At 35.1% G+C, this 17,491-nt stretch overlaps 1 protein-coding gene across 1 annotated transcript in view; it reads left to right on the top strand.

Annotated features, from left to right (window-relative positions):
• Positions 1-17,491, top strand: part of VPS50 (VPS50 subunit of EARP/GARPII complex) — a 72,153-nt gene that overhangs the window by 34,096 nt on the left and 20,566 nt on the right. The window contains exons 14-20 of the mRNA XM_023920350.2: positions 3,363-3,460; positions 4,142-4,236; positions 4,863-4,961; positions 8,224-8,314; positions 9,824-10,000; positions 10,450-10,568; positions 12,032-12,138. Of these exons, the coding sequence (XP_023776118.2) occupies positions 3,363-3,460; positions 4,142-4,236; positions 4,863-4,961; positions 8,224-8,314; positions 9,824-10,000; positions 10,450-10,568; positions 12,032-12,138 (786 nt within the window). The remainder of the gene's footprint in view (positions 1-3,362; positions 3,461-4,141; positions 4,237-4,862; positions 4,962-8,223; positions 8,315-9,823; positions 10,001-10,449; positions 10,569-12,031; positions 12,139-17,491) is intronic.

The raw sequence follows: 17,491 nt of genomic DNA, 5'->3' as shown, positions 1-17,491 counted from the left end.
ACCACTGTGTGTGGCTTTTATGATTTTGGGAACTCATGGCTGTCCCAGTGTTGTCCCAGTTAATCTCAGCACTCTTAGAAAGTGCCTTAAATGTGAAAAGGGCCTTTTGATCTTAGGGCACAACTATAGAAGTGAGAAGCTGGACTTGAAAGATGTTATTTATAAAGCTCTATGTTTTTTTGTAGTGAAACTTATCCAAAAGAAGTCCTTGGAAAGACAAAATTAAGTATTTATATGTAGAACTTGTTTAGTCAAACTGAGGATAAAATTAGTGAGCTAAAATTATCAACATAACATGAAATGTTGCGTCATATTTAATGAGCTGCTACTTAGTCTATGATTTTGTTGTTTGTATGGTAAGCAGCAAATTGATGTAATATGGGGCTTTCAAAATAAACTAATTACTGGAAAATTTTCCATTACACTGTTTGTTGTGCCCAGAGCATTGTTTATGTTTTTAGTAAAGAATCAAACAGAAAATGAGTTTTAAAGGGACCTAGACAGATAATTTTTGTCTTACCTCCTCAAAGCAAAGTGAACTTCGAAGTCACAGTGGTTTGTGTGAGGGCTTGTCTGGTTCAGCTGGATTTTCACATACCATGAAATTTATTGTGATGTTGATGTAATTTACATGTAATTAATTCATGAGACAGAAGACCTGAAAGTCTGTGGCAAAATGATCACAATAGCATTTAAACTCCTGATTTCACAAGTGTAATTCTAGGGGTAAAAGTTCATAATAGCTCTAGTATCTGTAAAAGAGTCAAAGAAAAGCAAGAAGGAAATGATGCAGGATGTAAATTTCATTTCAACCATTTTAATTTTCAAAATGTTTCCTTTATACTAGTGTTAAAATTTTGTGGAAGACTTGCTTAGTATTCAAAGAGTGAAGCTAGAAGACAAATTTGATTGAATCCTTTTTATTTGCTTTCCTCTACTGAGCAAGGATTAAGCAAAAACCTTTTGTTATGACTGAAAGCTGCCTTTTTGAATTTTGAGAAATTCTGAAAAAACTGAAGAATTACTATATTTAAATCAGGCATCTAGAATAATAACTCCTGGATGGTTTTGAGCCTTATTTTTATGTGGAGTTATGAATATGTATGTGTTCTCTATCTGTTCCAAAATCCTCAATGCAAGATGTGTAAATGCTTGTGCAGTCCTTGGTTTTCAAGGAAGTTATCCTAAATTTATGTGTTTGCATGTGTGAAATAAACTGCAGTGCAGTTCATTAAAAGACTGGAAACAAGACTTTGTAGCATAACCAGCCATAAACCAGGACCACTGTGAGACTGACAGAGAGATAATATTCCATTGATTATTTGGTGAACAATAACATCTGTATTGCAGTGTGTGTCCAACCATTCCTCCATGAATGGCAGTTCGTGAGTACAGGGATTGTGGTTTTAATCTAGAGAAAAGGACAAAGAGACTGACTTGTTTAGCATTGGCTTCAGTCTGCAGAAGTTTAAAAGAGGGGAGGTTGCAGAAACACACGAAGACTCTGCTGTGGCTAACATGGCTAGTTTTGTTTCCTTGATAGTCTGGGAAAGGTTAAATCCACTTAGAGGTTTTCTGTTTATAGAAATTGGATTCTTAGATTCTTTTTGTTTATGTTTCATTTGATCTTCAATGGAAGATCAGGAAAATGCATTTGTCAGAATTATTATTTTCAGATGATAAGCATATTTAGGTACAGTTACTAGATTTATGTAGGCAGTGGGCAATATTTGTTTCGTGATTTTTCGTTCATAAGGAAAATTTTTTGCATGCCCCACAACAGAAAATATACTATGGAATATGTTTAGGTCCTGTTTGCACATAAAACAGCCTTTTATCACCTCATTTTGAGTTATTAGGGTAAATTCTCAGTTAACCTGCAAAAGCAGTCTCAATGTCTTAACAGAGGAAAAAGTTGAACACAGGTTTGCAGCCTTGAAAAATGAATATCCCTAATACAAACCCAAATTCCAGACTGTGTTTTATTAAATTCTTAATTTTGATGAGGAGTTACTCAGTTCAAAGTACTGGAACTTTTATGTTCTGGCTGGTTCTTATGCTGGTTCTGTGTTCTTGAGTTCCAGCTTTGTGGACAGGCATTTTAACTCAACTGGCTTGCCAGTTGTTCTTGGTAGTGTTTGTATGTTCACTGCTATAATCTCTAGCTTACAGATAAAGCTTTCTCAGTGTTGGATAAAGTTCATTATTTAGTAACATGTCCAGCCACACCTTATGGCTCCATCTGAAAGAAATCAAGTAAGGCCAGCATCCTTCTCAGAATTCACATTCCCCACATCTATTTTTTCTATTTAAATGGAGGTACAGATGTAGATGTCATGTTTTTGTTGTTCGTGTTAAACCTATATAAACATTCTTATAATAGGCAGTAGTTCTTGTTCTGAGAAACATACTCTGAAAGGTTCAAAAGAGAAATCTGGTTGATGAAGAGAAGCACAATGTATATGACGCTCTCCTTCTTATAAAGAGTCTGTACTAGGACTGGGAGAATGAGGCACTGCTAAATGCTATTTATAATTGGTGATTGTTACAGAAGGAAACTCTGCTCACTTGACAGTGAGCACCGGATGATCTGAAGAAGATACAATCAAAACATGGTCAGACTGCTGTGCTCTATTGTTATTTAGGTTTAATTGAATTGTTAGTGTCTGAAAGAAGTCATAATAATTCCTGTTAGTGGATGTTTTTTCTTTCATTCTTTTAAGTATGTGGTAGTCCAGACAATGCTGCAGGGTCTGTTTTGCACACATCTGAAAAAGTTGATAAAAATCTTGTATCCAGCATCCCATTCCTTACTGGCCTCTAGTAAGGTGCTCACAGTATTTACATGACACTCATCTAGAGTGCAAGGTCTGGATTCAGGAATGAGGCATGACAAGGAAAGATCACTTACTTTGTTGATAAAAATTTCTTGATGCTGATGAATGGAGGACAAATGTATGTTGTTTATGTTTCTGGACTCTTCTTTGGTAGACAACAAAATGAAAAAATTGCTCTTTCTCTAAGGAAGGTGAAACTAAGCGAGGAGTTTTTCTGGAAAAAGCTGTGAAGCCTAGCAATGAAGAACTGCAAGGGTCAGTCAGGAGTAGCTCTCTGTGATCCTTGCAGTACATTAGTACCTAAGGAACACTACTGGGCCAGGTATTAGGTATGCAGGTGATGAAACTCTCCTGGTCTGCATTTGCATGTAATGCTTATATGTACATTATTCATTTCCATTCAAAGGTTTAGAGCAAAGTAGCTCTTCTGGATTTTGCACAATCAATAGTAGGGAAATAGCTAAGGAAATGTGTAAGATCATTTTCAAAGCTTTTGGAAATATTTACAATGCCTTTAACCTGAAGTTTCAGATAGCAACAATGTGATTGGAACTGAAGAGAACAGTTTTGACCGCAACTATGTAAAAAAGAAACTGGAGCACGGCCTTTCACGAATATGGCAGGTATGGGTTTTTAAATTTTGCTTCCCCCTCTTCCACCTCTCTGATATTAATTATGGTTATACTTATACTAATGTTCTTAAAGAAGTGTCTCCAGGTTTTTTTTTAAAGCAATTTGTTTTGATTTGAATGTATCAAGACCACAAAAATATAGTTTCTGGGACTCAGTGGTTTCAATGCTTCCAAACTCAGTCAAGATACCAAACCACAGTAACAGGACTTTCAGTCTGATCCCATTTCTTTCAACCTGTATGCTGCCACACAGGTTGTTTTCTTCACATGTGCTTTTCTATGTATACTGCTTTATATGTCTAGTGTAACCATAGTTATGGAGAACCTGGAGCCTTGTGAACCTGATTGATTTGATGGTATTCCTGGTGTGATTGCTGGGTCAGTTTGGTGTGCAGTGTCACCCAAAATGTATGATGAAAAGGCTGAGTTCTGTTTTTGCATTGATAATAAAGCATCTAGGGTAGACTCTATCTGTGTTACAGAGTGCTAAAGAAACTGATTATGAAATTATTTTAAAGAAATTACCCATGTTACAGAAAATGAAATTCTATTCTAAATCTTAAAAGAAGAATTTATAAGTCCAAGCAACTAACAAGTGTTAATGAACCAGGCATCCAAGCCTTCACATTTTGTCTTTAGTGTATTAAGTGTACAAAAACTTGTGTTTTGTAGGATGTTCAATTGAAGGTGAAAACATATCTTCTGGGAACAGATCTGTCTAACTTCAAATACGATGACTTCATATTTGTACTTGATATTATCAGCAGGTATGCTGGTGTGGTTGTAAGGTTGCTTTTAATACATGTCCACAAACGAGCTCTGATAAGATAGCACTGTTGATTAAGGCTGCTATTGCATTTTGATGCCAGTGTCATTCAAATGCACTGATAGCTTGAAGAACAATTCTTCTATATATGAGAGTTTATGAAGATGTATTTAGGAGAGGTAGCTTTGAACTGCTTTGCTGCTTAAGTGTGATATGATTTCAGTATTGTCTCCTTTTAAGATATGTGCAGGTCTAGCAATTTTTATTCTAAGAGATTTTAAAGGGAGTCTGAGTCAGGCAGAGAAATACTGTGACACTGCCAACCTGTACAATACTATATCTTTGTTTTGATTATAAAATGGCAGATTGAGACTGTGAACTGACAGCTTGCCCTGTGTAGTGGGCTCTGAAAAATGCATTTATTTTGCTTATGGCTCTTTGCCTCTGTGTATGGCACACAGTGATAGGATTTGAAGGAAAATGAGAACTTTTATTTAAGGAATGTAACCTTAACATTGCAATGTAACATTGGTGCTCTGCATTTATGAAGATACATCTACACTCACAGTTGGAACAGCAGTATTAAGAAATGAATAAATATGTCTAAACTTTGTTTTATTACTCTAGGCTGATGCAGGTTGGAGAAGAATTTTGTGGCAGTAAGTCTGAAGTTTTGCAAGAATCAATCAGAAGACAAAGTGTTAACTATTTCAAGACATATCACAGGTGAGACTATTATATGTGCTGTGGATGATTCTAATGAAATTTGTTATTGTTGGGTAAATGCTTTCCATAGGAATTCCACTGCATAATATATTCCTGTGTTGAGGTTGACAGGGGTGTGTGTTTCCTGGTCAGAATAAGGCTCTGAACCTTGGAGAAGGGGAGAGGATAGAGTAGCCATTGCTTCCACTGTGTTTGTGGAAAACCATAATTCTGTAGCAGCAAGCCAGATAAAGATGAACAACTTTTTAATGTGGAATTTCAGTAGTTTTTTAGTTTGCCTCTTGTCTCCTTGCATCCTGTGGAGCAACGCCTCTGAAGGCCATACTTTGTAGCAAAATTGTGCCTTCTTTTTCTATGCTATTGCTTAAGAAAAGTCATCATGTATGACTACAAAATGTTTTTTTCAATATGCAATTCTGTCTTGCATCAAGTAAGATGTTTAGAACTGAGTCCATCCTTTTGAGTCATATTTTCATGGCTTGTTTGTTGGCAGGATCGAATTACATTTCAGTCAGCTCTGTTGTCATATCTGAGGCCAGTCACGTGTTGTCATGGGCAGTCATTCTCTGGACTCAGATATGATATATGGCTATGACAGCATCAAGACTTACTTTTCTATTTGTTTGTTTTAGTAGCCTTGGTTTTACAAATGTTTTGGTTTGGGTGATTGACAACTTTTTAATTCTAGCTGTCTAGCATTACGTTCTCGGAGTGTAAAAACTAGGAAGATATGAGAAGTACAGCCTTCCATGCTTACTTTCCTTGTTTTGATCTGTCCTCTTGTTTGGGAGCTGTCATACAACTGGTACATCCAGAACCATTTGAAAAGTCTGAGGCTTTCTGCCTAAAATCCATGAAGTATGAAAATTAGGGCATGAGAACATGAAACAGTGTGCAAATTCAGAAGATGAGAATGTGGTTTGGAATTTCTTCCAGCTTTGGTAGTTTGTAGCTAGGAATTCTTTCTGGACATTTCATGAAGACCTCAGTTCCACTTGTCTGAAAAACTTGAGCCATAATCAGATCCACATTATATCTTGTCAGGAGATGCCACCTATTTTTATTTCTTTAAATTTTTCCAAATCCTGAACTGAATTTCATTAATTTCATGATTTTGGTCTACCTAGCCATCTTTTACTACACTGACTTATCACATAATGCCTTGTTGGGTTAAGTAAATATAATTTTGCGGTTTTGCTTATGTTTAACAGCTTATGGAATCATAGACTAATTTGCTGAATTACCTTTGAGTAAAATAAAGGTTAAGGAACATTGATGGCATATGTATAGAAATACTAATTTTTTGAAATAACTTGTGATTTTTTAGATAATGTAATTCTTGCGAAAATAAAATGAAATATTGACATGAACTGAATTATATTAAACCTTCTAATACTTTCTACATGTTTTATACTGCATGGGTATTGTGAAGATTAATTGGCTGATGTTTTCATCCTCAGAAGGAAAAACATAAAAAACCCCTGTCTCAGAGCTATATCCCCTAGGTTGTTTTATATAAAAGCTTTAAGCATCTTGCCTTTTCAGATCAAACTAATGTGGCTTTCACTTCTCTTGGGCATTTAATTGGAGGGGGAAAGAAAAAAGCAGGAGTGCTTTTAAGGATTCATTAGTACATGAAAGCTACACAGAGCTGAAATGCTTAGAGTCTAGAAGTAATCAGTTCTTTGTGTAATTTGACATGTGTGGCCTCCTGGGCAGTGTGGTGTTATAGAGAACAGCCAACAGAGAGAAAATATTGAAAGGAATTGGTTGTGTGATTCAAAAAGCACAGAAGAGAATATAGTACTAGAGCATACAGGAAGCCTTTTTTTTGGGTGCAAGTTGATTGTTCTGATGAATCAGAATGGGCTTTTGGCAAAGAGCACAGTAAGATGATTTTTTAAATGCTATTTACTTTTTGTACTGATACACTTTTAAAAAGGTATGTCTGATCACTTAAGCTTTTCAGAGAATGAATGCATCAGGTCTTCATGTATTTCCCTTTCTAGATGAATATGCTGGTGAAAATTAAGAGCATTTGTTCAACTTCTCTGTCAGAACCTTAGTTTCAGATTTGAAATGCTATAAAACCTGTTGTGTGCCTTTTAAGTGTTTTCTTTTCTATGACTATTTCATCTTAGTCTCCCTCACAAACACTTCTAATTTCTAATGCTGGTTTTCACAGCATCTCTATCTGTTGTTTCTGCTGGCTTTACTGTGAGAAGATCTGCGAGCTATGGGTACTCAATGACCTGAAAATAGAACTTGAAGTCTATTTAACTGGTATTTAACTGGTGAATTTAAATAGACAAAGCAAACTGTAGTCACAACTCAACACATTACTTACTTCATCATGGCAAGCAAAGTTTAATTGTAGTGGTGGTTGTAGTTCATTATTGAACTTGTGGTATTCCTAGAATATTTTATTGCTCAATTAGAAACTCAGTGCATAATTTACCTACTGTTAATTGTTAAAGAAAACAATATGGCCTATATTAAGAAGAAAAGATAGAACAGTATGATCCCAAAAAGCATTCATTGGTGCCTTTTCCTATAGACATAGGTATCCTAAAACACCTAATGGTGGTGCCATTTATATGGCAAATTTTGTTTCTTTAATAAAGCTGTTTCTACTTATGACAGAGTGAAGGCATTTCTGGTGACTAAAAACAACAGAAGAAATGCAGAGATGTAGTGACTTCATTACTTTTCCTTATTTCTGTATTGATACAATAATAAAATTGAGCCACAAAAAAATAAGAGATTAATAGCCATTTAAGTTTTTTCTTTGAAAAGCTGAGATGTCTGTAGAATATTAGTTCTTTCCACTTCCCTTTGCTTCCTTTGTGTTGGCTTCAATGTGTTTGAAAGAAGCATCTGTCTTACATGGGCTCTCAGAAGCTGTTGTGCTGTTAGTGGAGTCTTCATATACATTATATTTTTTTCTACAGTTTACAGAGCAAAAAGATCCAGTACTTCTGCATAATTATAGGTGTCCCTCTATAATTTGTAATGATTTTGACTACAAAAATTAGTTTGCAAATTTTGGAGAGAATGTCAAAGAATATCTTTCTCTAGAGATGTCATAAAAAATACACTGCTTAGGTAGTCACAGCTTTTGAATGGTTTGTTGTTTAGAAGAATTGCTTAAATACTTGTTTTAACGTGTAACTTTTTGTACAGTTTTAGAAGGAGCTTTTCACTGCAGAAGTGAAGTAATTGCCAACTTTTTAATTTACTCTTTCTGCCAATTGTGTTTCAGAACCCGTCTTGAAGAACTAAGAATGTTTTTGGAGAATGAGACCTGGGAACTTTGTCCTGTTAAATCAAGCTTTAGTATTTTGCAGCTTCATGTATGTTCTATAAATAAAATATACAAATGTATTAATACTTAAAGAATCATGGTGTTCTAAGAAGTAGTAGGATCCATGAACTACTGTCCAAATGCTCTTAATGGCTTCTAAAAGCTCCTCAGTTTTACTTCTTGGTACTAGAAACTTAGGAGTCAAATGGATTTGGAATGTTTTTGAACACAGTAGTGTTTCTGTTTCAGGCAGGCACAGGTTTTTATGAAAGATGCTAGAGTTGTAAGCATAATGTTAGCCTTTATTTTTCATGTTTCAATGTACTGTTAATATGTCTGTTTTTAATTTCTAAATCATTTGTCTGACAGTAAGATGCTAAAAGATGAGTGCCTAAAGTTAGTTGCATGAGCACTCGCTTGTACCAATTTGGCATCTGTTTCTGGAAACATAGGTCATACAGCCACATTTGGAAAGGAAAAATACTGCTCTTCTGTTGTGAAGTCCAACTGACAGCAAGTAATTAGTGTACTCATCTTCTAATAATCTGAAGTGATTTTTTTTGTTTTTTAGCATGTGGTGGATGAAATTAAATTGTTTTGTCAAATAAAACATGGTGCCTGTGATTAAAGCTATAGCTGAGGTTTAAAAGTGTTATAGCACAACAATGTTGAGGAAGATAATTTTGCAACTTCTGTGGAGTTAACTGTAGAAGGAAGCAATAGGCTACTGGCTCACTAAAAGTACAAAGGGAAAGGAAGGGAGGCAGCATCCAGCTGCGAAAGAAATGGGATTATAAATCCATACATACTACTGAAAGAACTGGAGCAGCAGAAAATGGCATAAAGTTACTGATTTAGTTAAGCAAACAGAAATCCAACATTGTAGTCCTCTTGGCTACAGATGTTTTGATCTTTAAACCTTTAGTTAAATGGAAATGTACATTTTGCCATTATGAATATCAATAGCTAGAGTTTAATAGATAAAAATTGTATGTCATCTGAGGTATGTTGTGTTTTTTAGGAAAAAAAAAAAAGTAAAAAAATCATGCCTTTTCAGTCCTACTTGGTCCATACACTTAAAAAAGTCTGGGCACTCACCTGGTGATCAGAAACTCTGAAGTGGGTTTGAGAAATAAAAAATTTTGACAACTTATAAAAATAAAATATCAACAAGAAAATTTCAACTTTAGTAAATTACTAGGTAACTTCTGTAGAGAAAAATATATATTTTTGGATAGAACTTAAGTATTTTTTTTATCTCCTTATTTCTGTGAAATAAAAAACACAATTAGTTTTCACCTTGTTTTAGACAGTAAATACTTTCAGAATGCAGATATATTGCATGTTGTAGCAGAAAACTTCTAAAAGTACAAAGATCAGCAGTGTAAGGTTTCCACTTTCAGGATAAACTTGAGCCAATGTGAAGAGCATGCTTAAATAAGCAGCAAACTTTGGCTGAAAGTTAATTGTCCAGAAGTTTTTATTGTTTCTTTTTTATGGAACTGGAGTCATAATATTGAAAATGCCTGATTGAAACATAATTTATTTCTACTGATAGGAATTTAAGTTCTTGGAGCAGTCGCGTTCCCCATCAGTGTCGCCGAGTAAACAGCCTGCCTCAGCAATTTCATCTACGGTAACGCTGTTTGAGCAGTACTGTAACGGAGGAAACCCCTTTGAAATTCAGGCTGACAGCAAAGATGATGAGACAGAAGACGTGTTGGCTTCCAATGGGGTATGGAGTGTTTCAGGAAAAGACCAAAAAACAAAAAAAAAAAACCAAAAATGTATATAGTGCTTTCAGTAAATGATGATTTATTTTGTGTGGCAGTGATGGCAAAGTGTCTTAGTACATCAATCTGTTACCTGCAGTACTGTGCTGCTTTGCTTTTAAAAGTGCCAGAAAACCAGACATGCTGTTTAAAGTTCAACCATTTTGCACTGAATTACTACTTTTTTTCCCACTGAAGTCAAGTGTTCCTGAAGGTTAGCAAGACATGTTCCACCTAAATTATTATTTTCCAATTTTAAAGAACATCGTTGGTTGAAAGGATGATGACAAAGTTATTTGTATCCCAGTCAAGGTAAAAGCCAAAAAGTGACCAAAGTGCAACATTAAATGAGTGGCAATGTGATAAGAAAAATAATGGTAGTCAATTTATTATTTTCTTTTTTTTTTAACAGTATGAATCAGATGAACAAGAAAAAAGTGCATATCAGGAGTATGATAGTGACAGTGATGTTCCTGAAGAGTTGAAAAGGGATTATGTGGATGAGCAGACAGGAGATGCCCCGATAAAAAGGTAAGTAGGCTGTGTGTGTCTTTGGTCTAATTCATATGCTTTTCATCTCAGTATTCTAATTAGTTTAGTTTCTATAATCTACAACAGTGGAATAATAATCAAATAAACATTATGCTGCTTGCATGTTTAGAAGGCTCAGTACTTAGATCTCCAGAATGGGGAAGAACATTGAACTGCTTATCATTATTGCAGACAAAACCTGAAGAAAGGAGCATTTTGAAATCAGACAAAGGCTCCCTGAAGCAGGTAGTGGAAAACTGATTAGTAAGGTCCTTCTTTAGCAGCTGTTCTTTATATGTGTAATTTCTGTTGTGTCAAAAGCAGTTGCTTGCAGACAAATGCTTTGAGTTTTGGGCTTCTGCAGAGCAGTAAACTTCTTGAGGTTAAGAAAAAAATTAGATTCTTCCACAGCTTGAAGACAGTACTATTGAATTTTAAATTTTCTTTTTCTTTAATACACACATATATATATATATATATATATATATATATATATACATATATATATATATATATGAATATACATATTCTATTTTGATGTATATAAAAAAGTATTTATACATATTCATCTAAAAAAGTTAACTTTGTATCCTTTAAAAGGATCTGAAAACAAATTTCTGTCTAGGACACTTAGATGTACATTCAGACCTTGTGAAGCAGGCTAACATTTTTTTATGTAGGGTTTGCAGAACAACTAGAATGTCAGCACTTGGATCAAAGCAGAATAGCAGAGTAGTTATAACTCTTAGGATAAAATATTGTTAGCGTGATTTTTTCTATAAGATACATTATGTATACTGCCTCCTTTCAAAGAAGAGGAGGAGACATAGTTAAAAATTCCTTCATTGGAACAAACAAGAGTTGCTGTCCATAGGTTTGTGCTGTGAAATTGAAATGTTTGGAAGAATATAATTTTGAGGTATGGCAGCTGGAAGAGGGTTTCTCTTACAGAAAATTAAAATGTGTCCAGTTGGACAAATATCATTGAGTCCAACTTCCTGCCTCTTTTGGACTAAAATGTATGAAAAATTTAATGACTTTCTTAGTTTCATCTTCCTCAAAATTGCTTCTATTTATACGTAGTAACTTCCAGCTGTAGCTGGACTAATCTGCCTGTTGTTTTGTTGTGACTTGTCTTGTTTTTATTCTCTTCATGAATTATGAATTTGAGTCAGAGTGATTAAAATGACTGTTGGGGCAAGACAGAGGCTGGCAGAACTCCAGGATTAGAATAAAAGTCAAAAATTCCATTCTCTAGCACAATTCTATGTAAATTAGGTCAGGATTCTTTCTTAAATATAAGAATCCACACCCAGTTGTGCTTTGGCATAAATAAAATTCTGTACTGGAAGATATACTGTCATGTGAAAGAAGGGAGGAGGAATAACATATTTTCCACTAAATTTTGTTTGTATGTCTTTGAATGTTTTCACATTTGCTATTTTGCTTTGTTTTCTTTCAAGTGTTTCTCGAGAAACTCTGAAGAGCAGAAAGAGATCAGATTATAACCTCAATAAAGTGAATGCACCTATTCTAACCAACACTACACTGAATGTAATAAGGCTTGTTGGTATGTACAATAATTGTAATTTTTATATGTCTTTGATTTTTGTGCAAATTTATGGATTATAGCAAATATGTTAAATGTTATTTAAAGCCCTGAAAAATATACCTAGTTGGGCTCTATTTTTACTCTTTGAAATAAAATAGAAATAAAGCACCGAACAAATGTTTTAATTAAATAGGCAAATTTGCTTGTATCTTGTGAACTATTTTTACCTGTAAAATTAATCTGCATGTGTATGTGGGTTTTAACCTATAGTGATAGTTTATTTGTCTGAAGTACTGAATGTGTTAGAAGAGTGGAGATAGCAAGCAAAAAGATTAATGCTCGATATCGCTGATGTGTTTTATGAAATGATTTATTTTAAAGTAGAATAGTTGCAAAAGAAAGAGCTTTAAAGCTAGGGTTTTTGTTACATTTCACTATTCAAATTCTTGCACTCAGAACTGCTTTTACTGCATAGCAATCAACTAGAAGAAAAGAGGTCTCTCATACATCCTAGTAATCCCTAGGGAGTTTAGGGAATCTCTTTCCCTGGAGGTCATTAAGATGTAACTGGATGGGCTGCTGAGCAGCCTCGTGTCTTTAGACCTCTGAGCAGGAGGTTGCACTAGGCCACTTCTTGAGGGCTTTTCTTGCCAAACTTTTCTATGAAAACACTGCCCTCCAATTCTAGATGTGATGGGATTGATTTTTCATGATCATGCCTTATGTGTGATGATCTAGATAATTGTACTATAGCAATGTTCTGCTACTGACTTTTGTTTCATTTATAGAGAGGGGGAACTAACTGCCTAAATTTATCTGAGTAGAGAAGAGAGAGGAATTCTGTATGTGTTGCATTAATGAGGTTTGCCATCAAAGTCTGAAAATTACTGTTGCACTGCAGAGTAAATCTTTTCAAAAAAGGTTATTCCAACACCTGGTTAGCACTTTTTGCTATCTTTGAGGGCAGCATGAAGTCAGGAATTAATTTTCTAAATTTTTTTTGCTAAAACCCTTTTTTTGCTTGAACATTTACCATATAGACCTGAAATGAGAGCTCATTCTGTTATGACTTTTCTGGCATTCATCTGTGACTTAGGTTGGAGAGATTTGTTTGCTGCTTTCTGCTATAAGGTTTTGCTCTAAGAAAATTGAGGATTGAATCTAGAAACTAGTCATGGTACTTCCATGCAAACTCCAGCCTCTGTCCCTGCCATAAAACGCTTTATCAGTAGGTGAAGCAGTAGTTCTGGTTTTCCAAATTTACATAAGGAGTCCTATTTGGGATTATGTCAATAACCCCAAAATTATACGTTATTTTAAAAGCTCATATATATGCTTCTTTCTCCTTCAGGAATTATTATTAACTTTCAAATTTTCTGTTGTTTTGGGGTGTTTTATATAATTTTGGTTATGAGTGGTAGTAGTGCTATTTGAAACATGGAATTGGAAAGGGACCTCCTGCCAGGAGGAAGATGTCATTTAGTACTGCCTATAAATATGCTTGTTTTGAGCTCCAGCTTAAAAATACTTCTGTTCCCACCACTCTTCTAATAGGAATTCTATTTCAGAAGCCTTGTCAACCTACAGAATAAAAAAAAAAAAATCCTCCTATTTTCTGCTGACTTGATCTTATAATAAGAGGCATTTTGAGGTTTAGCAGATCATTTTATTTTTCGATGCATACTGCTCTGCTGTTTTTACAGGAAGTGATCCTATTTCTTATCAGTCTTTGATTTGTTAAACAGTGTGCCAAGATTTCTAGTATCCTTTGTATTTATCCACCAGAAACTTAAATTTGCTGCTCGTGTTTTAGTCTTACCAAAATCATGTGCAGTACTTTGGATGAGATCTTCCTACATTGTCTAATTCTTATATCATTGCATCGTGGTCCTAAGTTCTTTCAGTTTTGCACCTCTTTTGATTTCTTACAGCTTCCTTGCACTGGCAATGTGTAATGACCTTGTGCAGCCAGCAGATCCTTCACTTCCCCATCTTTTTCCAAGAGATAAGCTGCTAGTTTATAGTAGAAAGATGCATGTTTTTTAATTAATTGTCCCCTAAATGCATGGATTTACAATTTATGCTACTGAATTTCATCCAATTCTTGTAACAATAATCATCAAGTACTCCTATACATTATGTCAGTCCTTTTCTGTTTTGATGGTGCCTCTTTATTTTTTTCTTTTTTTTTTTTTTGGCTATTATCACTCTTATTTTTGTGCCAGAGTAATTAATGAAAATATTAAAGAGATGGCTGATTGCTGAGAACTACACGGGTAGCTTTTTTATTTTTTTTAACTTTTTAACACACTCTAGCTTCATTTATTGTATTTATGTGCAATATTGTTAAATTAATAATTTCACCAAATCCCAGACAGATGAAATGTACTGTGTCCTTTGTGTAGAAAATAATGTACCTTAGTCTGGTACACTTCACTTCTGTTAGATCCATCATTTATCTTAATTTTGCCTCCCTATTTCTGTTTCTGTCATTTCCATACTTGCTTCAAAACAATCTGAAATTCTGCATCTGAAAAATTAAATCAGTAGATATGATTCAGTAGTTATTTGAATTTCTACTTTCCCTCTTTAATATGTTTTTCTTTGCTGTTTTTCAGTCATAGTGATGAAGATGCAGATTTAAGCTGCCTAATCAAGTAACAGAAATAATTGCCTTACTTTTTAGGAAGGTAGTAGTGCCCATTGTGTCATACTGAATGTGTATGACATTGTTTCTTAACCGTTTTGAACTATTTCGATGTGCTGTATGCTTTGTGTGGAGGCTAAATTAATAATAAAAAAGTAGCTTAATATTTATAAATTACATGGAGTTGCTAATGTATAATTGAAGTGGGAGCCAATACAGTTGTTTGAATTTCAAGTGAACAGTTCAATTTATCAGATTTCTCTCACATTAATTAAGGTAATTAGTTCTCTTTCTAGTATAAAGTAGCCATTAGGCTAATTTATATGGTTAATTTTTCCTGTCAAGCCATTGCATGTTGACTTAAAATGTAAAGGAGGAATAAACCTGAGTTAAATTTGTATGGAATATTTTAACTAAGCACTATATATCAGCAAAAATAATGAATCACTATGCCATTGTATATATTGATTCAGTGATCTCTTAATTAATATCGTTCTGACCTAAGAAATAGTTTAGTGGGTATTTCTTATTAATGGGTTTTAATGCTTTTTTAGCCTTATTTTTGCTTGTGTTAAGAATGGGTTTTGAGGACAAATTCTTAGGTTTTGTTTAAACCCCATTATCTTTACAGAAAATAATAATAGTGATGACAAGCCTCACAGCAGAAGTCATTAGCTGAAGTGATTGGTCACATAACCTTGAACCTCATGTGACTTAAAAAAAGCTTAAATCACACTTAAGTCTTTCAAAATGATTTAGCTACAACAGACTTTACACTTTTTCCTTCAAACTGGTGTTTTAGCTCTTCATGTCTTCCTTTCACCATTCCTTTTTCCTGGTCACCTGGGTCAGGAATTCCCTAGGGATGGTCTTGTCAATGAAGACTGATGCACAGAAGGCATGCTGCCCTGCTTCCTTCATGCAGGATACTGAAGTCCACAGTCTCACGGTCACTGTAGCCAAGGCTATCCCCATCCTTCACACCTCTAAAAACGGCCTTCCTTGTGTATTAGTATAAGCAATGCACCATTCCTCATTGGTATCTTCCACCATCTCTGTCATGAAGTTGTCAGTGCTTTACTGTTTGTGCTTTGCTGTTTTGTTCTTCTAGCAGATGTCAGGATGACTGAAGTCCCCTGTGTGAACCAGGGCCTGTGACCATGAGGCTGCTTCTATTTGTCTATTAAAAGACTCCATCCACTTCCTTCTTCACATCAGGTTGCCTGTAGCAAACACCCCTGACAGTGTCACCCTTACTAGTCTTCCCTGTTAACCTAAGCTTCACTTAAGCTCTTGACTGACTCATCATCCACAGCAAGAGAGAGCTTGATACACTCCACATGTTGCCTCACATACACGGCAACTCCCCCACTGTTCTTTCCAGGTCTGTCTTTCCTAAACAGCATGTCATGACATCTTCATGTCACACAAGCTATCCCAACATAGCTTCGTAACTGCAATGAGATCAAAGCCCTGTGACTGGATACACATCTCCAGTTCCTCCTGTTTGTTCCCTGTGCTGCATGCAGTGGTATACAGGCATTCATAGAGGTATTTGAGCGTGTCAGTATTGCAGTGGGAATGCAAGAGGATGTCCCATATTCCTGGCTTATAGTCATGTCTTTGGCTGCTTGTACCTGCTGGAGGTACTCCCACTTAAACCTTATTTTGCTGCATGCATGGTCACTGTAACTCTCTCCTTACTCCATCTTTCCTAGTTTAAATCAGTTTACCAGGTTGGCCTGGCAAAGATTTATTGGCAAAGATTTGTCTGTACTAATTTGTGAGGTGCGTTAGTTTTCTATAGATTAGTCTGATAAAGAATGCTCTCTACTTGCTATCCTTAAGGACAGAAGGAGTTCTGCAAGCAATACAAACTTGGCAAATGTTCAGCAGTTTAAGCTATCTAGAGCCTCTAGGAATTCAAGCTACTTTTGGTTGCTGAAACTTTAAGTGTTGTTTTCAGGTATTTCTGGAAGTTTCTATTTTGATATGGCTTTGGAGTGTGTTTGTGCTGTTTGGAAATGTTCTTATATATCCCTTTTTAACCCAAAACAGAACCTTCAGTGCAAGTAGATAATATGTAGGCATTAAAAATTGGTGTCATGTTACAGCAGCAAAGAGGAAATGTTCTTGGAACACTTGTTTTGTCAAGATGCTGAGTGATGCAGTAATAGAGAAATGTTCTTGGCACTGGAAGATTTTTATAGGGACAGTACTTGGGAAGTATACAGTGCATAGCCCTTTGGAAAAGCATAAGACACTGGCTGAGAGATTACCTTCAATATTCATGCCAGCTGCACAGATACTTGGAAGTCTTAACTGTCCAGAATGTGACTCATCACTCACATTGTGTTTGGGCTGCAGGAAAGTTTAAAAATATATTTATCACAGAGTAAGTGGAAAAAGTCAGTCTGTCCAATACAGAATATTCAGATAGTATAGATGAAGTTGACACTTGCTTTAATTTGGGTACCAGTACCATCTTTTCACAAACTTCCAAAAATTTCCACATTGGACTGTGTACTTGATTTTCCCTTTTAGAAGACAAACGGAATTTTTTAAGTCCACTTTTCAGCTTATTCTTAATGCTATGGGTCAAAACATTAATAATTAAGTAGTGTAGAGTTAACAAATGGGCCGAACTGACAAATACTAATTTTTACAACCTGTGTCATCTCTAGAAATAACAAAACATCTGCTTGCTTGTCATAGCAAACAGGG

Source organism: Cyanistes caeruleus, chromosome 1 (assembly GCF_971803275.1).
Source record: "Cyanistes caeruleus chromosome 1, bCyaCae1.hap1.1, whole genome shotgun sequence".
NCBI classification, from domain to species: Eukaryota; Metazoa; Chordata; class Aves; order Passeriformes; family Paridae; genus Cyanistes; species Cyanistes caeruleus.
The sequence above is the reverse complement of the archived record's forward strand: the minus strand, read 5'-3'. Positions and strand labels throughout refer to the sequence as shown.